The sequence below is a fragment of the Argiope bruennichi genome, chromosome 6 (assembly GCF_947563725.1).
Source record: "Argiope bruennichi chromosome 6, qqArgBrue1.1, whole genome shotgun sequence".
Lineage (NCBI taxonomy): Eukaryota > Metazoa > Arthropoda > Arachnida > Araneae > Araneidae > Argiope > Argiope bruennichi.
The window spans coordinates 111,568,913-111,587,891 of NC_079156.1; the positions used below are offsets into that span (position 1 = coordinate 111,568,913).

The window sequence follows — 18,979 nt, forward strand, 5'->3', positions numbered from 1 at the left end:
AACTTGCATAGTTTTTGCTATTTATTATCGTCTGTTTATTAGGGATTTCCAGGATCTCAAGGGGAACCAGGATTAATAGGACATGATGGACCTCAAGTAAGTTCCTTTATATGATTAATTTTTATTAAATATAGCATGACTTAAAAAATCATGTTTAATAAAAAGCAATCACCCTTCAATTACATATACAAATAGCAGTTAAATGCCTTTTATTCATAGATAAAAGTATTAAAAAGTAATGTAAACAATGGTATAAATTACATCTTTTTTTATAAGTAGAAAATAACTAAGTAATCGAAATTTTCCTAACAAAAATAAAAATATTTATGATTTATCGAAAATTAATTTACCATCTTAAAGTTAAGTGTTTAATTTAAAATGATAAGGAACGATTCAAAAAGCTGAAAAGACAACAACTAACCGTTAGTTTAAATACAACAACAAATTATCGTTTTCTTTAAAATACTTTTCAAACTAATTGTGAGTTAAATATTAAATGTAATTCATTTCTCATTTTCTGTCATTTATATTTAAAATGACATTTGATTGGTATGAATTCTCATTAATATTCCCTGCTCATATTGTGTGCAGATTACATGATCATGTAAACGGATTAGATATAGCATGTCAATGCTACCAATCTAGCCTTCAGTTCTATCTTCTAATGTATGAATCTAATCTTCATACATTAATGGACACAAATATGAACATTCAATGAAGTCAAATTACCCTTGAAATTAGCCTTATCTAATTTCCTTAATTACAACCTTCAATAAAAATATGGTATTGAAGAATAATTTCAGAATAGCAATCAACTAAATCTGTAGTTATTCTCTTCTAAATCATATTTAGAAGAGAATTCTTGTAATTTTGGCAAAACAAAAACGTATTTTTTGAACAAATAATAAATATTTGACCCATAGAAAAAAGAGTTCGCTTTTGTGCTATCCCTTTATGGAACTAACTTGCATTGTCTTTGCTACTTATTATTGTCTATCATTATGCATATTTCTATGATTATTCTTATGGTACCTTTACATTTTGCATATAGGGAGAAGAAGGCCAACCTGGACAACCTGGCCTGCCTGGAGATATGGTATGGTTTTTATGTTAATAATCATCATAACAGTCTATTTAAAATATATGAAGCATTTTATCCATTTATATATGTATAAAATATACTCATTTATGCGTAATACTCATGGAACTGGAGCTTTGAGATTGCAGTAAATATTTGCGCATACATTATGCCTGATTAATTTTTAATATGCTTTTTCATAAAAAAATTAATTTTTTTTTCTAAAACAGAAAAAATGTATTTCTGTGTTTATACAAAGCACATTTAATTAATATGTAATTAATTTTTTGTACGTAAGTTAAGTTTTACCAGTTTTCTTTAATTCAAAAATGTGGCAAAATAGGCGAATTTTCGTCTATTTGTGGTGAGTATTTTTAATTAATTCCATAAAATCTTCTACTTTTTAAAAGAATGTTTTTTTTTATTTAAAAATTAATTGATTCTAACAACAAATGAAATAAACTTTTATTCATCTGCAGGGTCCCAGAGGATTCATAGGACCACGCGGATTTCCCGGTTTGCCAGGTCCTCCAGTAAGTGAAGCCTCTAAGACTTTATTTTAAAAATTTACTAAGACCTTTATTATTTTTTTATCTAATTTTATTATTTATTGTTCCATTTGTGTATGTGGTTCTAAAGAGAATCAAGCTTCGCTTTTTGACAATAATTAAAGTTTGAGTTTTACATTCTTAAGCAAAATTTCCCAATTTACAATTTTTCGAAATATTGGTTGCTGCTTTAATAAATAAGCTTTATTAAAAAAAGTTCTGTTCCCTTTTTTGCAACTAACAAGCGAGATTTCAAAGCCTTTTTTAAAAAATTTTTTCGTCTTTTTTCTTTTTGATTGACCAAAAACGGAGAAGCAAAAACGACAGATTCAATTCCTCACATTTTAAGGAATTATGAAAAGTCTCAATCGATTTCAATTCACTTGTATTGAAAATTGAATATTTTCAGCTCTGACATTTAAAAAAAAAATTACTGAGAAGTTAAGTATATTGAATTTTAGATAAGCCTATTTTGAAAAGTTAGGAGACATTAGCACATTCCTATTTATTATTATCTTCTTTCTTCTGGTATATTTTGATCTCAGTTTCCGTGCTTCTCTCCCTCTTTCAATAAAAGCACTTATCTAGCCAAAGTCAAAGGTCAGCTTTCAATTCGTAAGAATCGATATTTTGTAAGGTCAATACAAGTGTAAAAATAATAGAGCTTTATAAAACCAAATAACCAGGTTTTTTTTAATCAACTTTGTGCCTAATATTGTATCAACAATTTTGTGTCTTACACTTATCAATAATTACATTGCTTCATACTTTCTCATTTCCGTCGACATTAGCAAAACTATAGTCCTTTTCCCCTCTTGAATTTATTTGTTTCTTTTATATTTAGTTACTGCTTACTTATAACATTTTGTATACCTTGTTTCAGCAATAAACATATATTAATCATTCTCATTTTACTAATCTAAATACTAAAATAATAAAGATTCATTGAAAAGTTTGCCCTAAATAAATTCTGATATCATAATTTTTTTTTTTTTTTTTTGCTTTAGGGAATACCTGGAGCAGAAGGCTCTACTGGTCCAAAAGGAAAAGAGGTATAGTAATATGTCTATAAATTAGTTAAAAAATTGAAATATAATAATTAAACTATTAAAGATTAATTCCTGAACTTCCTAAAAAGTTTCTCGAATTGATATGTGTCATTTATATTTAGCCAAAAGTTCATGAAGAAATAAAAAAGAAAGCTGAAATTTTACGTAGTTCTCTTAATGCCATAAAAATTACTTTGTGAAATACAATTTCTGCATCCCATAAAATATTTTTTCGGAAACAAAAGCTCTTTAATTTAAAAATCGATTAAATGTCAGTCAACATTTGTATCTCTTTAGTAAATAAAAATTTTCTTTAATAAGTCAATATTTTCTTCTTTTTTAAGGGTCCTCCTGGCCAACCTGGACAACCCGGGCAGACTGGTGCTGCAGGACCAATGGTATGTTTCTTTGGTGATATTCTAAGATAACACCTTTTTGAAGTTCAACACACTTTATTTTCCTAGAACGAAATTCCCATATTTAATTTTATAAGTAATCAAAGAATGACTAAACCAAGAGCAGCTCTGAAAAGGCCTATTCTCTTCAAATTAAGCCACACTTCGTGATACACACTGAGCACAAACAAGGGCCATTCCGCCTGGGAATTAGAGAAGTCAGGTTTTTATTTTCCTGTCGCGCTGAGTTAAATTCCAGAACTAGACTTGATTTGGTCGGACAAAAAGATTTTCTGTTCGATTTAAAGATAAACGAAAACCGCATAGCGGTGATTTTTTTGGGGATGGATTGAAGCAAAGATGTCACACGTATTTGAATGTCTAGTAAGTCTGCTAAACGCGTGGTCTTCAGGACTTCTTTAAAGCGAGGGAACAAAAAGAAATCTGTAGGTGCCAGATCGAGTGCGATAGTAGTTAAATGGCGTTGAGTTAATAAGTTACGCATCCGGATCGTAGTATGCGAGCATGCATTGTAATGCAACAGACTCCACCTTTCACGCCTATACATTTGTGAACAAATATACTGGAGGCCCAACAGTAATCGATTATTTACAGCTTGGTAGACTTAGCCGTTGATGATTTGTATTCTGTTGATAACTCTTGGCTGATCATATCGTTGCAGTCGAAAAACGCAATTAAGAATATCCAGATTCTGGACTCCTATTATAAAAGCTCTTTTATGTATATCGACTACCATTTCAGCCATTAATACCATTCCAAATCGTCTCCGAATCGTACGTAACTCCTAATCTTCTGTGACGATATTGGCAGAAAGGTTGGATTTTGGTAACATGTCAATGAAGTTTCCAGCAGTGTGTATACGTGTTGATCAAAGAGTGCGGCGCAAAACAAGAATAGAATTTAAACGTGCTCTAATTTCGGTGAATGATGGTGCTACTTAACCTTGGATGCTACATTGTCCTTACTCAGAAAAGCAACAAAAAATAATTTAAAAAAATTGATAGAACAAAAAAAAGCCGATGTAATAAAAATTTGGAGACTCATTATTTTGTGGTAGAATTTGCTATAATCAAATATAAGTGTACGTTCTTTAGGAAAGACTTTTGTATTTATGGAAATAAATTGATTTATATTAAACGAATTTCAAAAATTTTCTTTTGTCCACAAGAAAAAAAAATGTAGATGTATTTCCATTAGCTACACACATGCATGCGCAATTTATTTCAAGCAAAATTTTATTTAAAAGAGATAAGCCTATAAGATATACAAAAAGAAAAAAGAAGAAGAAGAAGAAGAAGCTGAATTACAGTTAAATGGACATGAAAGCAACTAGTTATAAAAACTGCTAAGAGCCAAATCTAAATTTTAGAAAAAAAATGGGAACTAATTCTGGGTTTGCGTTAATATGAATTTTAGGATTTTTCATACGACCCAAAAATTTTCTAAAATAATCCATGTCTATTAGTCGTACTAAATCATAGTACTTGGGAAACTCAGTTTTAATTGTGTTTTTCAACTTTTCTTTATAATAGTCTCAAATTCGATACAAAGCAGCATTGTGATATAATTTAATTTTCTAAATATTTTTCAGCACTTGTGCAAGAACGGGACATATTTCTCATTGCAAATTACATCTGATGAACGTATCACGAACTAAAAGCAAACAATGTGATAAATTGTTGAATAAAATATTCCTAAAATATTTTATATTAGAAACATAATTGAACGGTTCGTTTATGTTCTAATTTTTACGGTATTGTAACTTGACTTTCTGATTTCTCAATAGCCATCTTTAGCGATCAACTGTCTGGCCGTGAATAGTGGCTTGTTTATTTCCATTAAATCTCAAATGTATAGTTTTGATGTTAATGATTAACCAAAAAAATGGTTTTTAAGTGTCGAATTGTCATATGCATGATAACCGGGTTATTTAAAAAGTCTTACACTTGCTCTGTTTATTGTGTAAATGAACCATCTTTACACAATAAAAATGTAGTTTTATTGTTTTAAAAATGTAGCTGTTCGGTTCATCTATATTCTAAATTTCGCTATATTGTAATTTAAATTTCTTATTTCTTTCTTATCCCACAGATATTATACAGAATTCTTCTTCTTCAGTTTTCAGTAATATCAGAAAACCACGCAATTAAATATTTCATGAAACAGTGAAAACAATCTGAATTTTAGCGCAACAATGTAATTTATTGTTAAAAATTTGAAAAAAAATTAAAGAATTGCCAAAATATGTAAACATTCTACACATCTTTTAAACTGATATCATTGAAAAGATAAATTTTTAAATTTAAAAAAAATGTGTAAATTTATTTTTGTGCAATAATATTTGAGAAAACTAACAAAAATGCCAACATTTAGATAAATTTTTAATTACTTGTAATCAAAATTTAACAAAACGCTCCGAAGTGCACATTCCTACCCTCTTAGGTAAGTATATATGCATGCATATGCTAAATTTCGTAGTTGTGGGTAAAACGGTCTAGGTTATAGACCCCCCCCCGCCACACACACACACACCATTCTTATGAGTAGAGGTTTTGATGTTTTAAATTTTTTTTTCTCTTCTATATTTGGTTCAAATTGAATGAAATTCGTATACAACTGAATTTAAAAGAATCGATTCAGTTGAATGATCTGTAAAATTACATCCCTTTTAGAAGTCATGCTTCATCGAATCATTATCGAGAATTCAGACTGGAAAATTTAGCATTACTGTAATAAGCATCTAAATGTATTTGTAACACAGACTGTTTCCTTTCATTATTTGAAAAACATAATAGCAGACAGGTGCCTATGTTTAAAATATGGAGGATTATTATGATCCGAAAACTTTTAGAGAAACTTGAAACCAATTTTAATTCTTTGATTTTTTTTTATTTCTGTTTGTTCTGTTTTAATGATCCTCATATGATTAGAAAAAAAATTAGACAAAGAACAATTGCCTGTAGAAAGCCAAACTAAAAACGGAGTCGATAATAAAACGTTTAAACTGGAAGAACATTAATTATGTAATTCTATACATAGTCTTATCGATTGTATCGAATAGACCTCGTTAAATAAGAAAAAGTAAAATACATCTGGCTTACGGAAATCTAAAACTGCAATAAATATTTCTGTTTCCCTTCACTATGTAAATGTAAAATATTCTCAATGCATTTTCTTGTTTTTATGTTATTTCTTCATTAAATGATGCGAAACCAAAATCTTTCAAAATTGAAACCAAAAAAGAAACCAATTAACTTTCAAAAATGAAATTGCCCAAATAAATCAGTAACCCTCGTTTAAAAAATGCAGTCATATTTATTTTTTTAAATTTCTGACTATTTTCAGCAATATGTTAATAGTGATTATAATTGAAGTATTTATTTCTTGTAGTCCTCTTAAATACTTTTTCAGCTACTGTTCAGCAATCAGTATACTGTTATTTAAAGAAATAACATTTCTTCTTAATCTTTTCTTAAGTAACTTGAAATTCTTCAACAAATGATATATATTTCGAATTTCAAAATTTAAAATTTTATTTCTGATTTAGGCGTTTAATATAGTTATAATTTTTCAAATGCTTTTTTAAACTTTATTTTGTCCTATTTTATTTTTGGATCATTTTAATATGATAATCGTTATGTAATTTGTTTATAAATTAGTGCTATTTCTTTTAAATGTGATTTTATTTAAATTATGCTAGTGATATAGATATTTCCAACTTATCTTTAAAATTTTGGTAGCGTCATTTTAGTAACAGGTAAGTAACAGTTAAATAAGTAAGTAAGACGTAAAAATATATGTTTAAATGAGTTAAATCTTTTTACTATTTTTCTCTCTATTTCAGAAATAGCTCTATGAAACTGTATCATATTTACTATAAATGTATAACTATTAACTACCTCATAACTGGAAATTTACGTGACTGTGTTTTAAAAATACCAAAGTAATTTCTTTATTCCTTTTTAAGAGAAAGAAAATCGATATGATATATGTCCTTACTTATGAGACTGATATTTTCCTTTTACCATTCTTTTGAAAACTCATGTTTCAGAAGTAGCTATCTTCGGAAAGTTTTTATATACATTCTGTATATAGTGACTTGTATTTTCTTAATAAATAAGAACTTTTGAACTTAGCTTAGGCATTATCAGCCGTTCTATTTTTTTCCAAACATTATCGATCCTTGGAAGCGCATGTTCGGATGTTTATGATATGTAAATACCAATTATTGCGTCATTCGCTGTCTATTTTTCGTGTATTCACATACAACGAGCTTTTTTCGGAAACTTTTATAACTGGTTTTGGTTAAAAGTAGAAATTCGCTATATTCAAGGTCAAAACATGATATTTATATTCCGGGATACGATAAGGCGCTCTGTCATATCCGTTTATTAAGAAAAATAAAATCAAACGAGTGGGTTACATAATAGTTTATTTTCGCAGGAAATGTTTTAACACACTGAGTGCATAAATAATATGAAACTGTATTTAAATTTGATAATTCTGAAAATGTCGTTTCTTGTTGCCAGTGCATTGTTGCTTTTTTTTGGAACAGCGTGGTTGAAGAAAACATTCATGAGAAAATTATGAATGCTTTTCTCAAAATTATGTATCGATTATCCCAAGTATTTAAATGTATACTCGGTGAGAATTCATTCTAATCTATATATTTTCGGCCAATAGGCATATATTTTCAATTGTAAAAAGGCTTTAAATAATTGTATTTTATGATGTTTGAGTCTATATGCATTTTTGAAAAATTATGAAATCTAAATTTTAGTACAGGATTCTATCCTGTTTGTCGCCTAATAAAATATTGTTGCTACACCATTATTTTAAAAAAAAGTTCAATTTTTCTGCGACTAAAACAGAGTAAGTTATGAAACTTTGAAAATCCTTATTTTAAGCGAATCAACTGCTGTGTCTAGCAAGCAATTCTCTTTTATCGGCGAATTTTTTCAAGGCGACCTTTGAAATTGTTCACATTTTTATAAAATAGTGAAATTGGATGTACTGATACGTTTTAATCTCAGAATAGTTAATTTTCTTTGTATAAAACGTTAGATTATCAAGACTCTCTACATATAATAAAGGTGAATATGTATGTGTACGTTGATGCTCTTCATGACAAACAATTTGGCATACAACTATCAAATATAATTTGGAAACATATATACTTTGGAAAAGGAGAAATGGGAATGTGTACCTCTGAATGATTTTTGAAATGTTAATTAGAATTTAAATCAATGAAAAAATAAGATAAATTTTACCCTTTTCCGCTATAATTTCCGGAATATTATTAAAGAAATATTAATTTTGCATCATTTCAAAATTTTAAAAATTTATTTTTAATTATACCAATTTAATAATCGCGAAAATTTTCTGTGAATTTTGACAGTTTTTTTAAAAAAAAATATTTTTTGTTTAATTTTTAACAATATATTATATTGTTGCTTTGAAATTCAAATCATTGTTTCATCAAATACTTAAACGCATTATTTTCTGCTATCTTTAAAAGCTAAAGGGTTGGGTTCCATTTAATGCCCGAGTAATTTTTAAGATGAATAAAAAATGATGTTATAATACAGCGAAATTTTGAAAATCGACGGATCGTGCATTTACGTTTTTAATAGGGCTATAATATCATAGTCTCGATTAAAAAAGGCTCATGTATACAATGAATAGAACATATGTGAGACGATCAAAGTAACACGACTTTAATTCCTGATAATTTGGTGGAATTATAGATGTGAAAATGTATCGGAAACGATTTAACTGGAATGAAATATTACCATTATTTCTGCAAACTAGCTGATCTTCAACGGTGGCTGATATTTTAATATATTTGACTAATGGAACCGAGAATTATATAAATATATAGATTTTATAAATTTTAATCAGTGTGTTTATTGACCAAAATAAGACAAAAAAGAATTATAATATATATTAAAGCATTCTTCCCTTTGAAAGTGTGGGTCTCTCTCTAATGGCTTAGAAATTAGCTATTGGACCAAAATTAGGATGATTCTTTTTTGACATTTTTCGAAGTCATATACAGAGTGACGTATTTCACTTCTAAAAGATATTGATAGCTCACAGATGGAGGAAAACGTTTTTAACATCTCAACTAATATTTGCATTGTAAGCAGTGTTCTATTCTAGAAATCCTGAACTCTGTATTTTTTTAGTACTTAAATATTATATTTTCCTTAAAATTTTAAAGAAAAATTTTGATTAAAAGTTGAGGATTTTTTTAATAAAATTGAAAATGTTACATGCAATTTTTTTAAAAAAAAATTAGCCTATTTTTATTTGTTGCAAATGGAATGTTTATAAAAACTTTGCTTTTTGAATGATTTATATTGAATGATAAAACCGATTCATTTAACTGATAACCATATAATATAACTAAATTTTCAGATAATGAGCTTTTGCAAGAGTTTTCAATATATCCAAAAAGAGAGTTCTATAAACATTTAATTTAATTTAAAATGTGACATGCCTTTAATATTCGAGCACATATATGCATATATTGAAACAAATAAATTGTAATAAAAAAGTTGTAGACAGTTGAAATTTGTTATGGATTTTCTTTCCAGATCTACAAGAAACCAATTGTCCTGTAATAAGTTTCAACCATCTTTGAAGCATTATTAATTTACAACTATACCTCAAATGATTTATTAAAATATGTTATATTAAAAGAGAAAAATTGAAACTGCAGTCGAACTTATAGTAATGACGTTAATGAATTCTTAATAACAAAGCTTATACATCATGAAGTGTTGCCTTAAATAAATGTTTTGATAATGTCTGCAATAAAAGTGAACTCGATTTATTTTTCACTCTGCATAATTAATATAGCCGCTAAAATTATAATGGTTTTCATTTCTAAATTTATGTTTATTTCCAGGGCCCACCGGGACCTCAAGGACCATTAGGGCCGCAGGGACTCACGGTATGTATTTCCTCACATTTTGTAATTTAGATAGCTGATGTTCCTGTTTTAGATTTATTTATTAATCTCTTTGTTTATTAAAAATAACAGAAGAGATCTGAGTAAGAAATCCAATTAAATGCAGCTTAATTTTCAATTTGAAAATTGTTTTATAAATATTCAAAGTTAAATGCGGAATAATAAAAGAAATTCAAATCTTTAGTCCTGAAAATCGTATAATATTATAATTTTAGCATTTTGAAAAGCAAGCATTATTTTTCTTATCGAGTATTTCAAGATCGTTTTAAACCAAGTTAACAAATTCATTAATAATATCAAAGTGGCATAAATTGCGAAATATTTCCAACAAATTTTTTAAAAATGTAAACACACAAGTTTTAATAATCAAATATTTTTAAATTTGCTATTTTTTAAATTAAAGACTTTAAAGTGGAAGTCGGTTTTGCAATTAATCAAATTATTGAACACTTCAATTGCAAATGGAAAATAAAAATATATTGCATCCGCTGCTGCACTGTAGATTTTAAATAGTTTATTAAAATTTTAAAAAAAATGAAATAAAATTTGCGTCAGATATTAAATCATTTAGACTAAAAAATATAAAATTTTCAAATTTTAAAGTATTACAGGAATTATTTTGTATGATAATATACATTGAAGTTATTGTTTATTAATTTTTAATTAATTAAAATTCCTATTAAAATTTAGAAAAACATTTTTAGTGGACACTACTACTTGAAAATTAACTACATACTAAATTTCCTTACTACGTGCCCAAATATTCGCTCTATACAACTTCATAACGGATAATATGCCAGTTTATAAGCATTACTGAGTTGGAAAATTTGTTTCTCATTTTTCTTAAGCAAATATTAACGATTTCAATAAATAAAATTCTATTTTATTCGCATTCTAGTCACCCATATTTGAAAATTTAATTTTAATCCGTTGATAAATTATGTTTATAAAATAAACATGATTTTTATGTGAAATAATTTTCTTTGGAAAAGTAAATGTAAAAAAAAAGTAAAGTAAAAATGCTGGAAAAGAAAAGTAAAAATTCTCGTAAAAATACGTATTCAGTTGTTAAATTTTTATCTAAAGGAAAAGCACTTTATATTCCTCTCTTTCCTTTTCTATATACTGACAGAGAGATTCATCACTTTTTTTTGTACTTTCAGTCTCAAATATTAAAACCAATTTTGAGACCTATTATACAAAACCTATGACATATTAATAGTTAACACATTTCATGAATTCACAAAATTCCCAAGCAGCAAAATATTTTCTGCATGACTTTCCCTTATTATAATTTAAAATCAAAAATTTAACTTTTCATAAATTTATTTTCCAAGTTAAGAATTTTCTCATTGCATTTAATGGAAAGACATCATTAAAATTTCATGCTTGAGGATTAAAGATTACGTCTTAGGAAATAGATGTGGTATTTGTATTCTAAAATATACCAAGCACTTATTCATATATTAATTGAATAAGAGAGGCAGTCAATTGTATATTTTCCTGGGGAAATTTCGAAAACAATAATTTTTGATAAATTTTTATTTCATGCACAGATGTTATGATTTGATGATAAAATATCAGAGACAATTAACTAAAATAAACAAATAAAAATATTTTTTTTGAAAAAATTTAGAAAATTTTTGAAGGTTAATTCATACACTCATTTTGTCACCTTTCAAAATATAATTAAAACATAATTCTTGTTGTAACTTATATATATATCTTTTTTTATCATAGAATGAGATAAAAAACATTCATATAATAAAATATAAAAGAGTGTATAAAATTTATTTACAAATTGGCTGTCAAATTTATCACAATAATTTTTTAATCAGGGTCCTCGTGGCAAACCTGGACTCCCTGGTCTAGCTGGTGCTGATGGACTCCCAGTAAGTAGATTTATTTACAATTTTACTAGTTTCTAAGGTTTCAATGGAAAATCAGAACGTGATTGCAAACGTTATATATATTCAAAAAGATTTTGCAAAGAAAAAATAAGTAAATGCCAGAGTTTTCAATATTTAATAAATTTTAACGTAATTAAAACTTAACTTTTGAAAAAAAACCCGTCAAAATAGCTACATTTTTGATATTCTGATATTTATATCAAAAGATAGAAGCTTTTTCAATCAAGAAATCTGAAGAAGCTATGAATTTTCAACATTGTTAATCATAATTTGAAGATAAGAAAATAAGAGTTTAAATTTGAAAATAAATCAGAATATTTTTTAGAATGTTCCGGTATTCATTGAATTTCTTTTCTCATAATTACCGAAAATATTAATAAAAGAGGTAAAAATCCTTTTAAGGCTGAAATTCTAATTGCTTAGACATTAAAGTCAGTTTTCATTCGTTCTTGATACAGAGAAAAAAGCATGCTTTTGCTTGACGACAGACATAAAGTTATTTTAACTCAAAAATAGCGAAATAGAACAGAAATATCAATTAATTGCGATCAAAAATCAAATAGATTAATGATATATATATTAATTCAAAGAATCTTATAAAAGAAACAGAATCATCAATAAGTTTTTGAAACATTATAAAGCAATTTGCTATATTTATGCTAATTAAACATTCTAGATTCTGAAATGAACAATCATTAATAACTCTTCAGTTGTTATAAACTTCAGGGTTTGTTTTACATATCTATCTTTATATATTTAAATATATGAAATAAGATTTTTGGTTATGACTGTATATGTGTGTGTGTTTTTTTTTTGCTGAACAATGCTGTTTCTACATTAAAAATCTTTCTGACTATTTAAAAATTTTTAGGGTCCAGGAGGAGTGCCTGGTATTCCTGGAGCGAAAGGAGATCCTGTAAGTGCAGCATCATGAAATTGAAGCTAATAGTTATAATCTTTAGAAATTCTTGAAAAGATTGTGCTACTCATATTATTGATATCTTTCAGTTTTATAAAATAAAAAAAAAAGATATGAGAGAGCTGCGTATCTGTAATGACTATGGTGTTTATGAAAATGTCAACAAGAAATTTTTTTATTGGAAACATTAGATTTTATTATTAAAAATTCCATAAAAAAGACAGCAAGAATTATTGCCATGTTCAACTTATACTGACGAAAGCTCTTTAAGTATGAAAATGCGCGAGTAAATGGCATTGAAAAAGTACAGCTTAGTGATGTTCACTTGTATACTTTGGGTTGTTTATTAGCAGATCTTCCATTCACCATAATGCATGTGATGTTTAGATTTTTCTTTTAGCTTAAATTTTGAATAAACGATTTGCTTTGACGAAAACACAATATATTGTATCAGAAATCTAAAGAAGTAGAAAAACCTTATCTACCGATACTTCATGTTACTCTATAGGTTTTGTATTAATTGTGGGAAAGATAAATTGTTAGCAGAAATATTGTGTGGCATAATAAAAAGTATGTGTTGTCAAAGTCATCGACACTATTGACATAATTTAAATGGCTTGTTTTAATTTTTTTTAACTTAAATTTTAAATAAATAAAGGATTACATTGTAAACTGAGTATGCCATATCAGATGTAAATAACAAATTCGATCCACTTAATCTTCTTACTGTGGGATTTTGTATTAGTTGAAAAATGGAATATCGATAACAGAAATTGCATATAGGAATCTTACATTCTGCGATGTATTGTTATAAAAAAGTTAAAATTCGCTAAAAAAAATACGATTTTTTAAAAACGGTCTCCCGCGGAATGTTTCCTATGGTTCGAACATCTTTTTAAATAATAATATTATTTTTTATTAATGATGTTATTTTTTTAAATAATGATACATTATTTTTTATTCACAGTTTTATTTTCATGTTTTTATTGTTAAGTAATGTTTTCGCTTAAGAGAGTTGATGTGATTTTTACTTGTCGATTTCAAGCATCGCGAAGAAATTAATTTTAAGATGTGCGTTTTTGTTATCTAAGATGCATTCGGGGGATAATGTTCGGAAGCCTTTGTTAACAGATAAATGCACTCTAAAAGTGTCTCAAGATGAATTTTATAGCATCCTAATTTTCAAAAAATTTTTCGAGGAGGGGAGGAAACCCCAGATATCCCTTTACCTGAGAATATTGTATACTTCCCCTAGAAATGAGGGTCCCCTAGAATGAGGGTTCCCAAATCAGAGATGAGGGTTGTTCGCAAACTTTTACGAGTTGGGAACTACTAATTTTGGGCTATAGTCATTATGATTTTCGTGAAATCGATTTACGCTATATTTAGATAGAGTATAATAAATTAAAATATTTGGTTGAAACAAATGACGCCGTTTATCATATCGAGATATAAAAATATTTTCTTTTGAAAATTATTTTATATTTTTCTCTTTTCAGATAAATTTGGGAATTAATTAATTGGCGAAAAAACAAATGCATTTATAATCTCTGTTTACAACTTGCATCAAATCTTTAGCTTGGAGAATTAAAAAAAATCTTTTTACATATTCCGTAATTTTAGAATACCATATGGAAATGACTGATTAAAATTCACTTGATATATTTCTCTAAAAAGTATGTTAAAAAAAAGAAAGAAAAAAACTATGTAGGGCCTTGCCACAGTTTGAAAAAAAACATGAGGCCAAATTGTAAACCTCATTTATTTTAAGAGACAAAAATAATCACTTTTTATCAACTGCTGAGAAAATTGCAATTTTTTTATTTATAATTAATTGTAATTCAACTAACAATTTCTTTATTACTTAAAAATTTTTATTGCCTTTTTTCATATCCACGATGGTTTACTAAATTTGTACTCGATTTGCAATTTTTGTTTAAGATGGATCGAAATCTCTTATAAGGCATACGCCACTCTATAAGATTACCTTTCTATTTGATAAAAGTTCTCAGTTATGATTAATATTCTCTGAAAAAAATCATAGAGTAAAAATAACTTACAAATGTTGAAGAGAATAGAGTCAACTTTAAAGATCTGAAATTAAAAAACAAAATAAGAATAATGAATGAATTCAGAATTTTTAATTTTTATAGGAAATCAAAAATCTAAAGACAGTGCTAAATTGCAGCAGATTTTGAGGAAATCGAAGAGAAGGGTTATGGAAATAAATACTAATAATAATTTATAGGTATTGTTTAATTATTCCGGAATAAAATATCATTTAAAACCTTCACAGAAATTGAGAAGAAGTAAAAGTTGAAGTAAAATAATTCTTAAAACTGCATAAAAATAAAATAAATGATGAACTATTCATCAAAATAATTTTTTATTGAATCATTTTTTTTAAAAAACAAAGCTGTGAAGAATTTATTATTGTTGTTAAATGTTAGTCAGTCAAAAAATGAGCAGTACAAGTCTTAAAAGATATGATTTTGAAACGTTACCTTAATAATCTTTGGGATACCTTGGGATACCTTGCAAATTGTCGAAAACTATGAAAATTTCCTATAGTGCACCTCTCTCCAGTTTATGATAACAAATTTTGATGACAATTATTTTTTGATGCATTTACAATTTTATTTCATGAAATTTATTTCCTTTCCTGAAGGGAGGATCTGGTCCTCAAGGTCCAATGGGATTTCCAGGACAACGAGGAGTTAAGGTAATTTTAATATATTTTGTAATATACTTTTTAATCTAGAGTTTTAATCATGCAACTATGTAAATGGTAATAATTATATCAATATTTCGTGAAATAATCTTTTCTGTAAAAACACCGAAGCTATTATATTTGATTATATAATTATGTATCTAAATGATGCATTTTACAATAGAAAAATTATTCAAAATACTTATTAAAAAATAATATTCTTTTGCATTCTTTTGATGTTTTAATACTTTAAAATAAATTATATAAATAAAGCGTCTTTTCTTATTTGAATATAAGTGATAATATATTGATTACTAAAAAGATAATTTTTCTGTGTTAAGTAATTAACGCATTTCAAGAGGCCTAATTCGGTTTCTCACTTTAATTTAAAACATTACGATGTTTTAAAAATACTTCTTTGCTTGGAACGAAGGTTTGAAGTTTCCATTCATGAATAATGCTTAGTGTTGTTTTATAAATATGACGAAAATATCTTTTCTCTAAAATGAAATAAAATTCTATTCATCTTATTTAACTATTATTTTCCCATGCAATTTAATGATTTTTTTTTTCTATTTTCGAAGCGGAATTTCTGATAGCTCATCCAAATTTACCACATTGTTGTACTTAGCCATTTCTATCTTTATCCTTCTTAAATATGAGAGCAAATGGTGTAGATTTTAAAAATTATTTTAAATTCATAATTTCAATAAAATTATTTTAAATTCATCTCTGTTTATTGTTTTTATATTTTAGGGGGATCAAGGTGTTAGAGGACCATCTGGAGAAAAAGGAGAAAAGGTAAGATTAATCTGTATTTATTTAATGTATTTTACGTTCAGCATTAATAAAGTATTTTTTTTAAAAAATGCAGTTAAAATTATATAAAAAATTATACATTTTTTATAGGGTTCGAGGGGTAATGATGGTCAAAAAGGAGATTATGGACCTAAAGGAGACCAAGGCGTTCCTGGTCCAGATGGAACTCCGGGTATTGAAGGCCCTGAGGGTCCAAAGGTAAGGCCAAATAGAATTTAAAAGCGAAAAAATCCCTATCGATTATGTTAAAGTTACATAATATAATGCCATCCTGTGTCCCGGCGCCTATAACACTAAGTTATCTAACCAACTGGATGAGCACAAGATGGAAGGAAGGAAAAAAAATGTTAAAAGAAATAAAGAGACGACAAATTATCCAGGAATCTCCAGAGAGAATCTCATCGGTGTCAAATCCTACACGACTGTATTCAATTTTTGGTGAAGTAATTACTCAATGGAGGGGACAAGAACACTTAAACAAATGGTGACTATGGGTTGAACTTAGAGGGAAATGAAATTACTAATTGAAAAAGAAAAAAATGATAAATTACATTGTGAACATCTGTATGACATTATAAACACATAAACAAACATTGTAGAGTGAGAAATCTGTAGCGTCCTCTGGGTCCTGTGTTTTGATTTCCTTCATGAGAACTGAACTTTTGAGGGACTTTTCAAAACACTTTTGAATAAATAATTTAGTTGATTTTGACAAGTGGAATTTTGATCTCAGTTATTATGTAGTCTTGAAGAGGTCTTGGTATTTATGAATGTGATTTACTATGGAGTAGATTTTGTCGCGTGAAAGGGTATTCGATGCAACTCTCCTGTACCATTCTTCCACGAGACTTGCTTCTGGCTTTCTCGTGTGTCATGAGAGAGTCAGTAGGCATTCGATGCCATAGTGAGTTGGAGATCCTATCTCCCCACAGCTGTAGTAAGCAGAGTTGGTCAGATGGAATCTGTGTAGGTATATTGGGAATGGGCCGTGTCAAGTGAAGAAAAGAACATCCTCTCTGTTCCAATTGGCAGCGTAAAGAGAAACTTTTGGTATTATGTTGAATGTAGACCGGCCTGTTTCGCCTTCTTCCCATTCCTTTTGCCATCTTGTCATCATCTCGGTTTGGAGGATGTTTTTCAGATGACATCTTGGAAGCTTCATTACATTCCGATCTTGATTAGCCGTAGCCGCCTGTTAAAGTTACACTAGATTTATACTAGTATTTTGCTCACGGCCTCAAATAGCTGTTTCTTCAATTTAAAATTAAGATTAAAATTTAAACTACTTGTTTGAAAAATAGAAATTTTATTACTCTTTCCAGTTGCAATGCTTGCTTAACAGTTAAGTTTGCTGTGGATTGTTGTAGATAATGTCAAAATTGATTTTTTTTTGGATTTTGTTGTATTATTTTGTATATTTATTGCTGAGTAAGAGGAACATTTTCAAGATCTATGCTTTACCTTTATATATGAGATGCATAGCTTTAACTCTTTTTATGATTTTTTTTTCATTCTTTTTTAAGCATTTTGAACGAATTTTAGGGATTTCATTTCATGTATCATTTCTCTTCCTAAACCAAACTGATATAAACTGATAAACATTATTATATATTTAATGTTTTATTTTATTATGTTTTTGATTGATATTTTTAAATACTGCTGATTCCAAATATTTTCTTTATACATTTTGCTTAATTTATTTTCTAACTCAATTTCATTTTCTATTAAATTTATTTTGTTTATTATTAACTCTATACTTAATATTAAATCCCAGTTGTTGTTTCTAAAAAGTAAGCACAATTTATTTGGGAAGTAAAACACCAGAATTCACTATGGATTTTAAAATCCTTGGATTTTAAAGATATAAACAAAATTCAGCTCGTAGCGTTTCTTTATTTCCAACAAAAAAATAAAATTTATTGTTATAAAATTTTATGACTAATAAAATTTATTGTCTAATAAAATTTAATAAAAATGCTAGCACTATATTAATATATCTATGATTTTTGTATATTTAGGGATTTGAAGGTCCAAGAGGTGAGATGGGTCCTCCTGGTCCAACTGGTGAGAAGGTATATTAAGAACAGATTTTCACTTTTTAAAATTATTATGCTTTTATCTATGTGATTAAAATTAAAATTTAAAAATTACGTTGTACTATTTCAATTCAATATACCCATTTTTAAAAGATTTGTATTTTACTATAAGTTGTTCATTTGAATAATAACAATATAAATTATAAATATTCTAATTAATTTTATTGCAGGGTAAAATAGGAATCCCCGGATTCCCAGGTTATCCTGGTCACCCTGGAATAAAGGTGAGTGTGTTTATATAAAAATACTTCAATAAATCAAAATGAAAGTAACCGACTGCCAGCCTAAGTTTGCTGAGTGACTAAATGACCATGATGCCGCAAATAATAGTAACATGAATACTATGATCAGTTACAAAATGATCAGTAACCTCTCCTGAAAATGCGGGTATCCCTTCATCCGAAAAATGACGCAACCACATCACTATCGGTGTGCTCTGCAGGAAAGCGATAAGCCCA

At 27.6% G+C, this 18,979-nt stretch overlaps 1 protein-coding gene across 1 annotated transcript in view; it reads left to right on the forward strand.

The window, feature by feature from the left end:
• LOC129971415 (collagen alpha-1(XI) chain-like) overlaps nucleotides 1-18,979 on the forward strand; it is a 126,518-nt gene that overhangs the window by 64,254 nt on the left and 43,285 nt on the right. Inside the window, exons 15-27 of the mRNA XM_056085168.1 lie at nucleotides 43-96; nucleotides 1,052-1,096; nucleotides 1,558-1,611; nucleotides 2,634-2,678; nucleotides 3,020-3,073; nucleotides 10,005-10,049; nucleotides 11,906-11,959; nucleotides 12,849-12,893; nucleotides 15,565-15,618; nucleotides 16,363-16,407; nucleotides 16,516-16,623; nucleotides 18,444-18,497; nucleotides 18,692-18,745. Coding sequence (XP_055941143.1) covers nucleotides 43-96; nucleotides 1,052-1,096; nucleotides 1,558-1,611; nucleotides 2,634-2,678; nucleotides 3,020-3,073; nucleotides 10,005-10,049; nucleotides 11,906-11,959; nucleotides 12,849-12,893; nucleotides 15,565-15,618; nucleotides 16,363-16,407; nucleotides 16,516-16,623; nucleotides 18,444-18,497; nucleotides 18,692-18,745 — 711 coding nt within the window. The remainder of the gene's footprint in view (nucleotides 1-42; nucleotides 97-1,051; nucleotides 1,097-1,557; nucleotides 1,612-2,633; nucleotides 2,679-3,019; nucleotides 3,074-10,004; nucleotides 10,050-11,905; nucleotides 11,960-12,848; nucleotides 12,894-15,564; nucleotides 15,619-16,362; nucleotides 16,408-16,515; nucleotides 16,624-18,443; nucleotides 18,498-18,691; nucleotides 18,746-18,979) is intronic.